A 15,525-nucleotide genomic window follows, 5' to 3' on the forward strand; every position below is an offset into this window, starting at 1 on the left:
CTACCAATTATCCAAGTTCTTAACTAGCCCGCTGGTACTTCTCGAGACTCAAGTTTGAATCACTCCCTGTTGTTCGAAAATAAGAAGTGATCACAACAGTCTAAATTATATCGAGATTTTTTATGTTTATTTTTGGATAAAGCCTCACTACTTGCCATTTCCAGTGCTCATCTGTGGAGTCCCAAAGGCCAATACATAGAGGCAAAGGCGCACACGTGCGCGCGCGCGCACACACACACCTGCCAACATAATCACAACCACAAAGGCAAAGGCGCATATATATATATATATGTATGTATATATATATGTATATATATATATGTATGTATATATATATATGTATGTATATATATATATATATATGTATATATAAAACTGCCAACATAATCACAACCACAAAGAAACAGAAAAGCAGTACAAACAAACTCTTCACTACAGCATCAACCAATTTAAAAATGTTTCATATTTAATTTCAAAATCAATGTGCCAACCCTAGTTATTATATAAACTCCTAGCTAGAAATAGGCTTTGCTTTTCTTTTTGTTGATACTTTTTTCCCTCTGCCAACAGTTTGTGTTCCGTGTTGTATACCGATGTTATAATATATATTTTTGATCAAACTATGCATTTACATTAATGAATGAGGAAATAAATTGGTTTTTAACTTATTATTCATGAGATTTGAATTTAAAACTTCTCATTTACAAATAAAAATGCATATCTCTAAACCGTTGTCTTAATTTTTATTTTTTTAAACTTCTGTAGTTGAGTTGTATGCTTCATGAATTGGGGGGGTGGTGTGGTTGGGGGTAGGAGTGGGGTGGTGAGGGAGAAGCGGGGGACAAGGAAAGTGAAAAATTTTCATTGTATTTCACAATTATCACGTTTCTCATGTTGCACCGAACAAAAACTTCCCTCGTTTTCTGGTAGGGCCAAACAAACAAAGGGTATCAATAATGCATTTCGACTCCAAAACTCAAACCCCAATTCTAACTTTAACTATTGCTTTAAACCCTACAAGGGAATGCAGACGCGGTAAAAGATAGATCATATCATCATAGAGCAAGCAAAAGTGCAGCACGTGGCTCATGAGGTAGCGACACAATCCCATAAACAAAAGAAAGCAGTTTACATGTGTCTGTATATTTTTTTGTTTATATATAAATACGGATGAGAGTACTTTTAGGATCCTTTTTTTATATTAGAATTCTAGGAAGCCTAACGTTATGATCGTTTATTGTATATCGTATGATCAATTTTTATTAGGTATTATTTATGTTTAATTTTAAATAAATAAATGTAAAATAATTTTTAACTACACGATGTACTATAAACAGCTAGGATGTGAGGATCTTTACAATCCCCACAACTTGTATCCGGATGGGATCCATCTCCTATAAATATTATATATCTTCTGTGTGGACGGAAGACCTGTATCAGTTTGTATGGTGCTTTTAAATATCTAATATCTCAACCTTGCAAACTTCACATCCCTCTTCAGTTTTCTTCTTCACAGCCCTCTTCAGTTTTCGTCTTCTTCTCTCTAATCCCCCCACAAACGATGGTTTCCAAGTTCAAGAGGCCCTGCAACTTGATCGAGCCAGCTGCCCATAAGCTGGGCATCAGTGATAAAACCAGCCATGGGAGCTCAGTGGCTGTTGGATTGGGAATCCTTATACAGAATTCACAAAGAAATAGGACAAATATTATTGAGAAATCTGCATTAAGACTGAGCCAATCCACAACCTGCAGCTCCCTCGAGCAATTCTCTTGCTTTCTTAAAACATGTCACTTATGCAACAAGGGATTAAGCCTTGATAAAGAGGTCTACATGTACAGGTAAAAATTAATTTACAGAAACTATTAATTCAACCCAAAGGCTAGAAGAAAATAGGGCGTCTAGAAATCGTTTCTCTATGATTATATTCTTTTAAGAATAAAGGGAAAAACTCTCCATCTTAAGCTGGTAATTTCATATTTGATTCTGAAATGTTTTTAGCTGAGTGATGCATATATATTTTGTCATATAAAATATTTCTACCACCAGGATTTTAATTTTTAGGAGTTTATATTATGATTCTGATATATGTTGATTAGTTACTGAGATTGTTTACAATTTTGAATGCAGAGGTGATCTAGGTTTTTGCAGCATAGAGTGCAGGAACAGACAGATTGTTATTGATGACATGAAGGAATTAGAGGCTTCTACCAAGCAAATGATAACATCTTATAGGCGTGGCCTATATCGTTGCAGCCTTACTAAGAGTGGTAATGCTAACACTAGTAGGCGTGGCTCTCGCAACACTAATGTTTTTGAAGATGTACATCTGCAACAGGAGAAAAACAGACATCAAAGAAAGATATTTGTACTTTAGACATATACAAATATATATATATATATATATATATATAGTTTAATTTCTCTTTTGATCTTTTTCATCCTCTTGTTAATTGACACTGCAAAACAGCAAAGCAGGAGAAAAATTAATGGAATGAGTGGTAATTGGATTATTTGTAGTTATCATCTCAACTTTGTTATAGAACAAGATAGAGGTTAATTTTTTAACCGAAAAAAGGAGGAGGAAGATAAAGATGAATTATTATAAATTTTGAGGGCAGTTTCTTGATTTGGATCCCTTTCTATTTGCAGATAAATGTCACTTCACTTTCTTGCATTATCGCTTTCTTTCCTTGTCTGTTATGATAAATGGACAACTCTTATTGGAGGCAGCAGCAATAATACAACAATACCTTTGGCGCCCTATGATATTTTACAGACCGGAATTTTTTCAATTAGCCCGAAAACAAAAATATTTGACATCAACGTTTTGGTATCTATCGGCAGCTTTGTCCAGTACTAACCAAACCTATGTAATAGATTACTTGAAGTTGAAGAAGATAATGTTCTGTTTTCTTTGAATATCTGTATGTGTGGTTAGATTTTGGGGGTGAGCAATTGTCCCTTTACAGTACTATTTTATGTATTTGTATATGTCGTTTCTGTATGCTAGTCCTTATGTATGTGTGGTTAGATTTTTGGGGTGAGCAATTGTCCCTTTACAGTACTTTCTTTGAATATCCGCTTGTGTAAGTTTATCTTACATTGCTGGTCCCAAGTCCGGATAAAGGAGGAAGGAAGGGCGTTAGGTAATCGACAGCCGACACTCTTATCTTACGTCAAATCCTTATGATATGTAATGTTGCAGAAACCACCATTCATGCTCAGTTGGGATAATTGACGTCGTGTCTGTATGCTAGTCCTTGTTAAAACCTACCTAGGATCGATATACGATGTGGGTTTGGACTTTCTTTTATGTAGTAATCGCCCATTGAACATAAAAAAAATGGTTTTCTTTGTAGTCTTTCTTAACTACATGTCTATATTCAATTTATCGTTGCAGCAATTTTCTACCCTTGATTGGGAAAATTACAAGAACATGGTTAAGCTTTGTGATCTCAAAGACGTATGTGTTTATCAGATTGAAGAACCCACACAAAAGTTCCTTTTTATTTTTGGTAATCAAGGAACCAACGAGAGTTGCAAGATCCTAGAAATTAAGAGCATGATTAATATTGGACTACAGGCTTTAATTAAGCACTGAACGATTAATCGATAATACGTACGCTCATAATGCTAATAGAATTAATTAATATCTGTAATAAGGTTGCTAAATAAATGCAGGGCTGCCATGAAAATAGTGAAATTTTATATGAAGGTAAAGGTGATCAAATCTGTGTGAGGTACTTATAGGCCTCAAACGATGAAAACTTCAACTTTTTTTTTTCCTTAAAAAGAAAGACAACTGATGGCAAGTCATGATTATCTACATTTTTCAAACCCGGAGATGCTATGGAAACTTCAACTTCACCACACTTGGATTTCTGCATTAGTATAATCAGTTATATATATGTTAGGTAAAAATATAGTATTCAATCAACGTTGCTGACATGTTCCATTGCCTGCTTAAAAGATTTTCAACCAAAGAACGTCACGACCTCTAGTATTAAGTCCTCGTGTTCAACGTGGGTTTTGAAACTGAGATTTTGGCTAAGAGGAAGGTGATTATTTGAGAGCATTGCAGTCAACGCTCGTGGACTTGGCCCAATTTGGGGTGGACGACATGATTATGTATTTTGTTGTTTGTTGTTTTTTGCATCAATTTTTCTTGAATTTTGCTTTGCAATCTTTAGGCTAGGAATTCTGTATGTTGACACTTTGAAACTCCTAACATACTGCCGTACCCAAATTCTTTCATTTAATTCCCACTTGTACAATACAACTGAAAAGCGTCATTGACTAGATTTTAACGAGACACACTGAACCCTACCTCTTGTATGATTTTGTGCATCAATGAACAACCAAACTCAAAACTCTTCACAAAAACAAAAACGTAACCCTTACCGTATCTTCTTTATCTACGTTTTGTGGCTCATCTAATTAGTGCATTGTGATTTAAAGTTGGAGATTTATGTTGCCTAACTACCGGAGAAAAGCCCTAATATAACAAAAACCGGTCCGTCTCAAGGTGCATAATCTCCATCATTTTTCTCAATTATTTCCAGACTTACAGAAGCATAAACGATTGACTTCGTCCTTTTGCCACTTACAAATAAAATGACTCTATCCCTTGACCATCTATACTATTAATCTTTGTACATATAACATATCTGAAGACATGACAACTAACCTTTTTGGGGAGGTGTATCATATAACAAGGGACTATGAGATATTTAGCTTTGGTGGGTACTTTAATTACTCTCTTTTAGAGTTTGACTTTTTTTGTAATTTTCCTCTCGTGGATTGAAAATCTTGATCTTACTCGAAAAAAAAAAATTCTGGTTAATTTCCCTTACGGTGTAAGCTGGATTGAAAATCGTGATCTAACTCCAAAAAAAAATTTCTCCTCAATTCTAAACACTTTTAAGTGATATTAAATGAAGATTCAAATGTATCTAAAGATTTTGCAAGTGGTGTTTAGCGTCTTCTTCTTCAACTTTTTTCAGGTTCAAACCATCATCAACCCTCCTTTAATATAGGAGTGTATTGTAGATGGAGTTGAAGTTTGGTTGACTCTCAAATCCAAGTGTATTTAATATAAATATTTAAAGAGGTTGCCCTATATTGAATAAAGACTATTTTTTTTACTTCTTAAAAATATGAGAATATTGTGGTATTCAATTAAGACATTTTGTGTTTGACAAAATAAAAAAAAAATGACATTTTGTGAGTCTACAAAAATTCATGGTGTATTAAAAAAATCATGGATCTTAAAAAGTCATGAATTTTGATGAACTTTAAGTTTTTTTTTTTTTGTTTTTTTTGTTTTGTTTTTTTAGTTTTTAGTAAGTTTTTGTAATAACAAATCCAACCTCTCCCTCTAAGATTTTCATGCATTTCATTGTTTTGTCATTCTTTGATATTCTACCAACCACTAATAATGTAATAACTATCATTATTACCAGGGTCAGTCTAGAGATTTTTGAGGCCCGGGGTGATGCCAAAAAATGTGCCCTCATTTTATATAAGAAAATGATTGGTTTTCATATGTAAGACATTGATAAAATTATACTTAGAAAATCACTTCAAACTTAATAATTTAGAAACATGGAAAAACTAATTTATTTTGTATCGTGAGAAGAAAACAAAAAACTCTGGGTTTACAAGTAGATAAATATGAGTTTTGTTTTCCATCTGAACTTTTAAAGTGTTTTTGTATAAATCGTGAGGTGTTTTTTCTTATTTACTAACCTTATCAATATGGAACTAAAAAAACAATGATGTTTTTGAGTCTTTAATTGATATGTTTAAGTAATAAATGGGTACTAAATTAAATTTTTTGATGACACGTTATATGATTTGCAAATTTGGTTAACGCATTACTCCTTGTTGAAGATTAGACTTGAATTGGAACAAATGTTTAAAAATAACAAACCACATAGCTACTAGCTACTAATTAAAAATAAATTAACAACCAAACAAAAATTCGTAAAAATTGAAAAGAATAAACATGCACTTAACATTTTGAACTTAGGATATCTCGTTAATTTTAAACAATAAAAACCATTGATTCTAATTAAATTTCTTGATCATTTAGCCAAATTTTATATATTTATACTTTTATGAAAAGAAATTTGTAAAAATTGAAAAGTAAATAAGCACACATGGTGTTTTGAATCCAAGACCTCCTCATTAATTTCAAACAACAAAACCACCGATTCTAGTTAAATTTCTTTGTCATTGAACCAAATTTTATAAATTTATACTCTTATGAAAATATATATAAATATACTACCCTAATAATTTTGGTGGTTCCCAATTATTTTGGGCCCTAGACGGTCGCTCTGCCAGCACTGAGCCTGAGCCAACCCTGATTATAACCACTTCTACCACCAAGTCGCCGCCACCACCTTACCATGACCATCTCCTCTACCCCCACCACCACCACCACCATTGTTAACATTGCCTCTGCCATCGTTATTTTTAAGCATCATCCCCACTCCTACTATGATCACCACCAACACCACCATTACCATGACTACCACCTCTACCACCATCCTCGCCACCTCATCACCCCATCACCTCATCACCAAGCTCCCATCTCCCTTCCACCACCACACCCCCGCATTCACGACCCCTACTATTATTACCGCCACAGCACAACAGGAAAATTAAATTAATCAAATTCAAAAAACAAATATAGTAAAGAAATCCTGGGCTTTTAAAAAAACGTTGTTGTTCGTTGTTACCTTTTACCTCCCCAAATTCCGAATCTTTGTGGGCAATAACACAAAAAGTCCAAGAAATCATAATGGGACATGAAAATTTACTGTTCAATTTCTTCGAAAGTTACTTTGGGTTTAATGTTACACTAAACGCAATGGGTTCAATCAAAGGTTGTTACTTTATCAAGTTCGTCATAAGGAGTTTTAATTGGTTTCGATGTTTTTTGTTGGGTTTGACCATTTTGTGGTTTTGAAATTTGAATGCATATTTCTGACACACCAACCATATTTAACAAATGCGAATATTAATTACCTTCAAAATTTTAATAAAATTTTTGGTGACTGAGAATTTTGATTTTATTTTTGGTCAATTAGATTACGATAGATGGAAACAGATAAATAAATTAATTCCTGATAGAAATTGGTTTTTTTTTTATACGAATTTCTTTTTGGGGATTTGGATTTTACGAGCCTAGGGTTCTCTTTTCATACTTTACTCGTCTATTTTGTGCTTTGTTGTGATTGTAGAAGCTAAAGGACTCACTTGGGTCGTCGGTTCTTCAAAATTCCTCATCTGGGTTGTTCGAGTTCTTCAATTTCCTCATCTGGGTCAGTGAGCTTTTGTGATTTTTCCGTTGTTCTTCGCCAGGTTCGTTGATTTCCCCAAGTTTTCTCATTTCGGTATCGGCTAATTTTTCCAATTTCAACAGTTTTTGGGTTGAAATCGAGGCCTTGTTCCCCAATTTGCTTCAATCATTGGGCAAAAGTTGGTTAATTTTCTCATTTAGTTTGTTTTGGGTCCTGGATCTTGTTATGCTGGCTTTCTGGGGGAATTTTGGTCCTGATAGTTCTTTGTGAGGAGGGATTTTGATCCCTCTTAGTAGATTTGCTTATGCTTTCTTGAATGCTAGCTAGAAGGTGAAATTTGATCAGGATGGTGTGATTGGACTCCAAGTTGATGCCTGGCTTCAGTGTTATAGTCTAGGGGATTTCAATGGTTTTCGGGTTTTAAATCTTCTGTGAGGAGCTTGAGCTTCTTTGCTTTGCCAACTGTGTGGAAGCCTGCAGGAAATAATGTTTCATTCTCAGGGAGCTTCAAAGCACCCTTGTAGTCTGCTTGTGGTCACTTGCGGGAAAAATTCTGAAGAGAAATTTAACAAGGACACCGCAGATGATAAGCTCAGATACCCGTTTCCGGAGTTAGTTTCCTCTGGGCGTTTGGAGGTGAAAATCTTTCTTACCATTATCTTCTGAATATTTAATATCGAATGTGTTGCGCATACTTTTATTGCTAGTATCTTCTTGTTCTTAACTTATATGGTGAATTCCTGGTTTTGGTATAGTTTCTAAGTTTGCCCTATGTGCGACTCTTTAAAATGCAGGTTCAAACTCTGACCAAGCCAACCAAAGAGGAGTTTTGTAAAATGCTTGAATCATATAAGCCGAATCTTGTTTACTTGCAAGGGGAACAGCTTGGTAATAGTGAAATTGGCTCTCTTGTCTGGGAGGATGTTGATTTGTCAACTGCTGAAGCTATATCTGAGATCTTTGGTGCTACATTGCCTACAACTGTAAGTATTATATTTCTTGAACTTGCAAAATGGCATGTTTTGGGATTGTGTGTACATGATTTATGCTCATGTTCCTGCTTGCATTGGAGAATTAAGGAAAATAGATTTCATTATATGTGGTCGGTGAATTGCTTTCTTATCATTTTATAATTATGGCAGCATGTGATTATTTGACTTGGCGTGAGTCATTTAACAAGAGGCATTGAAAAATCAAGGAGTAGGTAATCAGGAAATTCGTTATGAGGTGTGGTGATTTGTGCATTGCATGATTTCTTGTGGCCTGCGTCTTTATTTGGAGCTCATTCCCATCTATGATTGGTGTTTCTTTTCTTTGTTCATTCTGGTTTGTTCTTTGTAATATGCTTGAAGTTTATTTGACATGGGATGGGACTCAACTTCATATAATAAATATTTGCAGGTTTATTTGGAGGTTCCGTATGGTGCAACATTGGCAGCAGCCATTCACTCTAAGGTAATCTTAGTAAGGCTTAATAAGTATGCTTTCAGGAGTACACTACCAAGGGATCAGTGAGAAATGGCTAGTTAGGGTGTCTCACTTTTGTTTCAGAACTGGAAGCCTGCCCGTTATTTTTGTAACATGGTTTTGTTGAAAATTGTGGTTGAGTATGCATCTTTCATCTGCAGGGGATTCCTTATGTGATATATTGGAGAAGTGAATTTTCTTCTTATGCTGCTTGCCACTTTCGACATGCTTTACTTTCAGTGGTACAAAGGTACTTCTCTTTCTATTCATTTATCTGAATACACACATAAAGGGTGTCTAGTAGCATCTTGGATTGGTTACAGGGAAAGAGATGACATTTTGGTGTGCACATGTATGTATTTGTAGTATTCTTGATTACTGTTTGGTTAGCATCTCTAGATGTTTGGTTAGCATCTCTAGAGACACCTAATGCCATTGATTTGGATTTAAGCATTGTCTGTGCAATATGCATTAACATAGTTAGTTAAGACATCTTTACGCTATTATGTTCTATACAAGCACCAAATAGGCTTGACAATTGCAGTTTTGCTGATTGCAGTTCATCAACTCATACATGGGATGCCTTCCAACTTGCATATGCTTCCTTTAGGATTTACTGTGTACAAGACAACCATCTCGTTCCTGCTAACATATATAAATCAAGTGCGGAGCTGGGGCCATGTCTTCTTGGTGACCGCGTAAAAATCAACGTTGATCTTCCTGAGGCAGATATGGAAGAAGATGAAGAAGGTTCCATGGGTACTCTCCCTGCTATAAAGATACATGATGATGATGTGATCTTGAGGTTTCTTGTTTGTGGCGAGCCATCCACATTGGTAAGCTTGTATATACTTGTGTTTCCAGCGTTTAAATACTTAATCTTCAATTAAGAACACATGCACACAGATGCCAGCAGAAATGAACACACTACCATATTTTCCATAGACTTATGGGATGACTTCTTTTCAGGATGCAAGCTTATTAGAACCTTTGGAGGATGGTCTCAATGCCCTCTTAAACATTGAAGTAAGTGTGGTTTGGCTAGTCAATTTGTGTTTTATTTTCCTCTAGCTCTAATTAAGGGAAGTTTTCTTTTTGCCCTTCTAGAAGGTTCTTCGGATTCCTGATTAAACTTAATGAAAAAAGTGATAATTAGCACTGCCTTACATAACTTGCTTAATTTTATATCTATCCGAAAATTAAATAAAAACTAACATGCTACTCTTGGTATCATCATGGTGCAAGGAGTTCTTATTTTTCTTCATTTTATTGTCTATGTTGCTCCAGATGCGTGGGAGCAAGCTTCATGGAAAATTTAGGTATGTTGTATTCTTTAAATAGTTTATGCATATGATGGATGCTCTTTTATTGTTGCTGGATAGGGTATTTGCAAATTGCGAAGTAGTTAAAGTTTGCATCATCACATTGGTTTGAATGGTAGCTGTTCATGTGGAGAAAGGATGCTGTTGATCTTGTTACATGTGTTGGTGTTTCCATTTTGTAATTTTCTCTCATGAAATCAGGTGTTGAATGTGCATTTTTGGTATAGGAAACAACTTCAACGCTCCATTAATGTTTCAAACTGCCTGTTACTTTTTGATATTTTTTTTGAGCAGTTACGCCCCGGAGTCAATAAAATTAATTAATGAATGCTTTTCACGTGATTAGTGCTCCGCCGCCGCCTCTTCAGGCTGGGACATTTTCTCGTGGTGTTGTGACCATGCGATGTGATGTATCAACTTGTAGTTCAGCACACATATCACTTCTTGTGTCGGGCAGTGCTCAAACTTGCTTTGATGATCAGGTAATCCTAAAGGACTTGTGTGGAAAAATTTTGGTATTGGGAGCTGTTCAACTTTTACACCTTGTTACCTGTTTACTTTCAGCTCTTGGAGAATCATATAAAGCATGAAATTATTGAAGAGAGTCAACTTGTACGTGCATTGCCCAAAGATGAGGAAACCAAAGCACCTCTATCTGAACCACGGAAGTCTGCTTCAGTTGCATGTGGGGCTACAGTATTTGAAGTTAGCATGAAGGTTCCTGCATGGGCTTCACAGGTTTTTACCTACTTCCTCCTCTATCTTGGTCTTAGCTAGCATGATATTGAAGAACTGTGAGGACACCAAAAATTTATGCCCCCTTTCGTTAATTTTGATTCTGCTGGTCGCCGCTGACCTGTCCAATCTTTAGTTAGTAGTAATCAAATTCTCCCCTCTTAGTTGAGGGGATTTCAAGAAATTAGGGTAGACTAACTTGTTATAGGATCCATCTAATTCTCATGCCCAAGAACAAGGCTCGTTAAAATGGATTCTAATTTTTTGCTACAACATCAGTGTTTTAAAATGGATTCTAATTTTATTGCTACAACATCAGTGTTTTAAAATGGATTCTAATTTTATTGCTACAACATCAGTGTTTGTTCTACAATCAGGTTATCTCAGGAGCATCCTTCTTGGAAAATTAAATTTACCTTGTTGACTTGGAATCATCAGTGTTAATTTTTTTAGGTTGAACAAAAATGGATCAATTTTTTTCCAATATTTTATGTAACTTTTAGTTTTGTTGTGGCTACAAATTCAGGTTTTGAGGCAGCTCGCACCTGATGTCTCCTATCACAGTTTAGTTGCACTGGGCATTGCCAGTATTCAGGGATTACCTGTGGCATCTTTTGAAAAAGATGATGCTGGGCGCCTTCTTTTCTTCAGTTCCAGTCCAGAGAAAGATGATAGATCAAACGGCTTGGTTCCCAGCAGCCTTCCTACTTGGTTGAGACCACCTCCTCCTAGTAGGAAGAGATCTCAACCATGCCAAGACACAAGACCGGGTTCTCTTGACGGCCAAGGGCTTCCATGTTTAGCTGCTTCTAAAATAGATGAAGACAATAAAGTGGCTGGAGCAATGAATGGGGTTAGCACAGCTTTACTTCCAACCAGGCGAAGATTGAAAATAGCTGCAATGAGGCCCATTCCTCATGTTCGTCGTCCTAAAATGACACCCTTTTCTGGAATTTCTGAGGGAGATGGACATGATGGAGGCCAAGTGAAGGTTCATATGCCTCCTCCTCCACCCACAAAGCTCAGTATTGTGGGATTAACTCCTACAACACAACGAAAATCGTACTCAAGCTCTTCTCAGGCTAAGCAGATTATTTCATTGAATCCTTTGCCTTTAAAGAAACATGGTTGCGGTAGAAGCCCAATACATTCTTGCTTAGAGGTGAGCTATGTTTTGCTCAAAGTGTTAAATCAATTTGTAAGTGTTGATCAAGTGTATATACTATACACACACATGCACAACTATAATATAAGCCCTTGGAACGAACGTACTAAATGCACAACTACCATGCACTCTCCATGCGCTGGAGATACCTTTTGTCACATGGAGGTTGTAACTATGTGATAAGAAAATAATATACATGCTGGTCATAGAGTAATAACCATCAAGAAAGAACGTAGGTTAGTAAATGGGGAAGTCAAAACAGGGAAATAGGTAGCGGGAATTTTCTTCCCTGTTTTTTTATTTATTTTTTTCCAAATTGTATCAAAAGATGCAGTTTTCTTTGAAAAATAAGAATTAGTAAAGATACAAGAGGGATGTTGTGGAATAAAGGTAAAGTGCGGACATGAGAGAAGTTCCAATATTATAATAGTAATAGACAATGAATATGAATTTTTTTTAATGTTACTCCCACAATATACTTAACCTTTGGGGTTTTACTTTCTTGTTTTGCATTCACTTCTATTTACTTTTTAGTTCTCCCTTGAGCAGGAGGAGTTTTTGAAGGATGTAATGCAGTTTCTAATTCTCCGGGGACATAATCGGCTCATTCCTCAAGGTGGACTCACTGAGTTTCCAGATGCCATTCTCAATGGAAAGCGACTTGACCTCTACAACTTGTATAAAGAGGTGAACTCATTAAATTCCTTTGCCAGGATTTTCACTTGCTGAAGTTGCGACTAAAATAATTAACCACTGGAATTTTGTGACATATGTTATTGAAAAGTTGAGGTGTTTGTCAGGTGGTCACCAGAGGAGGCTTTCATGTTGGCAATGGCATCAACTGGAAAGGACAGATCTTCTCAAAAATGAGCAATTACACAATGACCAATAGAATGACTGTATGTTTATAATCTCCCTTTGGTTTTGTTTTCCAATTTTGAAATATTTTATGCTGCAACATTCGCAAAGAGGTAAGGGAGAATGAAAAGGTAGGACCAAAATTGAGAGACAGTTTATGCTTACGAGAGAATAGCAGTCGCACCTAAGAATACTTGGGATGGCTTCCACATACATATTCTAAACCCTGAATAGTATATGATTACGAAAGGATGAATAGGGACTTAATCACTCATTCTTTATGTGTAAGATTCAGTAGATTGGAACACTCAATTGATACAGGCGAGTATGATTCTTGTTTTCACAGGGTGTTGGAAATACACTTAAACGACACTACGAAACTTACCTTCTAGAATACGAATTGGCTCATGATGATGTAGATGGGGAGTGCTGCTTATTGTGTCACAGGTTCGTATTTACCCCGTCTTACTTCTTCTCCTTTGGTGAAAAATGATTGTATTAGCTAAATGTTTGCTTACGTGAAATTGGATATTGTTCTACAGTAGCGCAGCAGGGGATTGGGTAAACTGTGGAATATGCGGCGAGTGGGCCCACTTTGGCTGTGACAGAAGGCAGGGTCTTGGTGCTTTTAAGGTATCATATTGCAAAATCCGTAAGCACCTTGTGGCAGTGGAAACAAATCCTTCCGCTTGTGTTTGTTAAAGTTTTGTTTCGACTTTGCAGGATTATGCAAAAACAGATGGACTGGAGTACATATGTCCACATTGCAGCATCAGCAACTTCAAGAAGAAACCACAGAAAATTGCAAATGGATTTTCGCAAGGCTCAACAGTATCACGGCCGCTGTAATTCAATTTTGCTCCTACAAAATCATAATTAATATTACTTTCCTTTTGGCTCTCTGATTTGGAGGTTGCTTCCCTCCCCAATCCGGCACGAGAAATTGTTGATTTGTACGGCTGATTAGGCCTTAATCATGTCAATGGAAAACTAGGAGACGAAAGAAGGGGGGAGGACAAAGTTAGAAAACAGCAAGTGTAGTAGAGCATACTAGTTAGCGTACGCATTTCGGTCCGGGTGGGAAATTTATGTTCTCTTTGTATCTCCTCTTACCCTATAATTTCAGTCTCTGTTTATGTTTTCCCTTTGGGAGGGGTGGAGGTTGATAGTTAAGAAATCCTATGATTGAGAAGGGTCGTTGTAACATAATGCCGCTATCTTTGTGAACATATACGACTTTATGTAGCGTTTAATGAAAGATTATGAATATACTGACCTATCGACACTGTCTGTCTTCCTAATCCGCTGTTATACGATTTTTTCTTGGGTAAATTACATTTTACCTTCTCAGGATTGAGGTTGATTTCAATTCCTTACAACATTAATAAAACATTTCAATTTCATACATTTACTTATTATTTTATTTTAATTTCATACATCCGTTAGAAAATCCGTTAAGTAAACCGTTAAGTGATGACGTGGTAAATATAAGATCCACTTATGTACTGATGTGGCTGCTAAATTTGTGTCATGTGGTAAAAAAATAATTTTTCATGCATTTAAAATATTATAATAATTTACCCTAATAAAAAAAAAAAAAACCCCATTTTCTTCCCCAAGCCTAAACACCACATCCCACCCCACCCCACCCAAAACCCCAAAAAACCCACCATAAACTTCTCCACGCCTCCACCATCTTTTCCCTCAGCAGAGCTTCGCTGTGCCCTTTGACCAAATCGAGATTTGGGTTGACCTCATCGGCGTCGTCGACCCAACTGGCAAGCTTGGTCCTCGGTGCACTTGGAAGTCGGGACTCTGTCCTTCAATTCGTCGGATTTGAGGACCTCACCGAGCTTGGAGACCACGAAAGCGGTGGTGGAGTTGGTGCCAAGGCCATTGGAGAGGTGGAGGGAGAAGTGGGTCAAGGGAAGAGAGGGCGGGGGTTGCAGAGAGGTGAGGGGGAAGGAAGGGGATCTGGGTGTGGGTGTGGGTTTGGGTTTTTTTTATTTTATATATTTTTATATTTTATAAATAGGGTAAATTATTATAATATTTTAAATATATAAAAAAATTATTTTTTTGACACGTAGCACAAATTTGGCAGCCATGTCATCACAAATGTGGTAGTCACATCATCTCTTAACGGATCAATGGATGAAAAAATGTAACAGATGTATTATCCTGAAATAAAATAGTACGTGAGGTATGAAAGTAAAATTTTTTGAAAATGTTGTATGAGGTTGCAATAGATTTCAAATCTGTAAAATTTAATTTACCCTTTTTTTCTTTTACATATGAAGGCTTAGATATGTGAACTGTTGGATCTGCATCGTGTGGCAATAGATGGGTATACGCGGGTTTGCACGCCTATACCGGACCGTGCCACCATTTCTTATGGCGAAGTGATTCACTCGTATTCTCCCTCTACACACACTTCCATTTTCCCATTCTGCTCCTTCCCCTTTCTGTTTTTGGGCAAACTTCTTGGGATGGAAAACAAACAATTATTGATGCAATGTTTTATGATTTTATAAACTCAGTGACAATTATTGATACAAAAACCTATTTATTAAAATTGTTTCTCAAAAAAAAAAAAAGGCATAATTGCTTCTTACACACATTTCTACATATGAGAAGCACAAAATACAAAAAATATAACGGTAAGGT

The 15,525-nt window shown here is 36.2% G+C and overlaps 2 protein-coding genes across 2 annotated transcripts; both read left to right on the forward strand.

The window, feature by feature from the left end:
- The first annotated feature begins 1,445 nt into the window (after positions 1–1,445).
- LOC137709423 (FCS-Like Zinc finger 17-like) lies at positions 1,446–2,421 on the forward strand. Its single transcript, XM_068448513.1, has 2 exons — positions 1,446–1,839; positions 2,129–2,421. The coding sequence occupies exons 1-2, from the start codon at positions 1,562–1,564 to the stop codon at positions 2,373–2,375; spliced, it is 525 nt and encodes a 174-aa protein (XP_068304614.1). The 5' UTR covers positions 1,446–1,561; the 3' UTR covers positions 2,376–2,421.
- A 4,333-nt stretch (positions 2,422–6,754) lies between these two features.
- LOC137708051 (AT-rich interactive domain-containing protein 4-like) lies at positions 6,755–14,159 on the forward strand. Its single transcript, XM_068447030.1, has 16 exons — positions 6,755–6,894; positions 7,252–7,947; positions 8,106–8,294; positions 8,713–8,766; positions 8,940–9,028; positions 9,338–9,614; positions 9,748–9,804; positions 10,066–10,097; positions 10,447–10,582; positions 10,665–10,838; positions 11,362–11,997; positions 12,550–12,687; positions 12,801–12,899; positions 13,205–13,305; positions 13,401–13,491; positions 13,582–14,159. The coding sequence occupies exons 2-16, from the start codon at positions 7,798–7,800 to the stop codon at positions 13,705–13,707; spliced, it is 2,349 nt and encodes a 782-aa protein (XP_068303131.1). The 5' UTR covers positions 6,755–6,894; positions 7,252–7,797; the 3' UTR covers positions 13,708–14,159.
- The last annotated feature ends 1,366 nt before the right edge of the window (positions 14,160–15,525 follow it).

Source organism: Pyrus communis, chromosome 11 (assembly GCF_963583255.1).
Source record: "Pyrus communis chromosome 11, drPyrComm1.1, whole genome shotgun sequence".
Taxonomy (NCBI): domain Eukaryota; kingdom Viridiplantae; phylum Streptophyta; class Magnoliopsida; order Rosales; family Rosaceae; genus Pyrus; species Pyrus communis.

What these genes read in the sequence shown, in the direction of transcription:
- LOC137709423 (XM_068448513.1), top strand. Translation starts at nt 1,562, where the DNA reads ATGGTTTCCAAGTTCAAGAGGCCCTGCAACTTGATCGAGCCAGCTGCC. An exon ending in AAAGAGGTCTACATGTACAG is followed by an intron (nt 1,840 to 2,128) that starts GTAAAAATTAAT and finishes TTTTGAATGCAG; the next exon opens with AGGTGATCTAGGTTTTTGCA.
- LOC137708051 (XM_068447030.1), top strand. Translation starts at nt 7,798, where the DNA reads ATGTTTCATTCTCAGGGAGCTTCAAAGCACCCTTGTAGTCTGCTTGTG. An exon ending in TTTCCTCTGGGCGTTTGGAG is followed by an intron (nt 7,948 to 8,105) that starts GTGAAAATCTTT and finishes TTTAAAATGCAG; the next exon opens with GTTCAAACTCTGACCAAGCC. An exon ending in TTCCTGCATGGGCTTCACAG is followed by an intron (nt 10,839 to 11,361) that starts GTTTTTACCTAC and finishes CTACAAATTCAG; the next exon opens with GTTTTGAGGCAGCTCGCACC.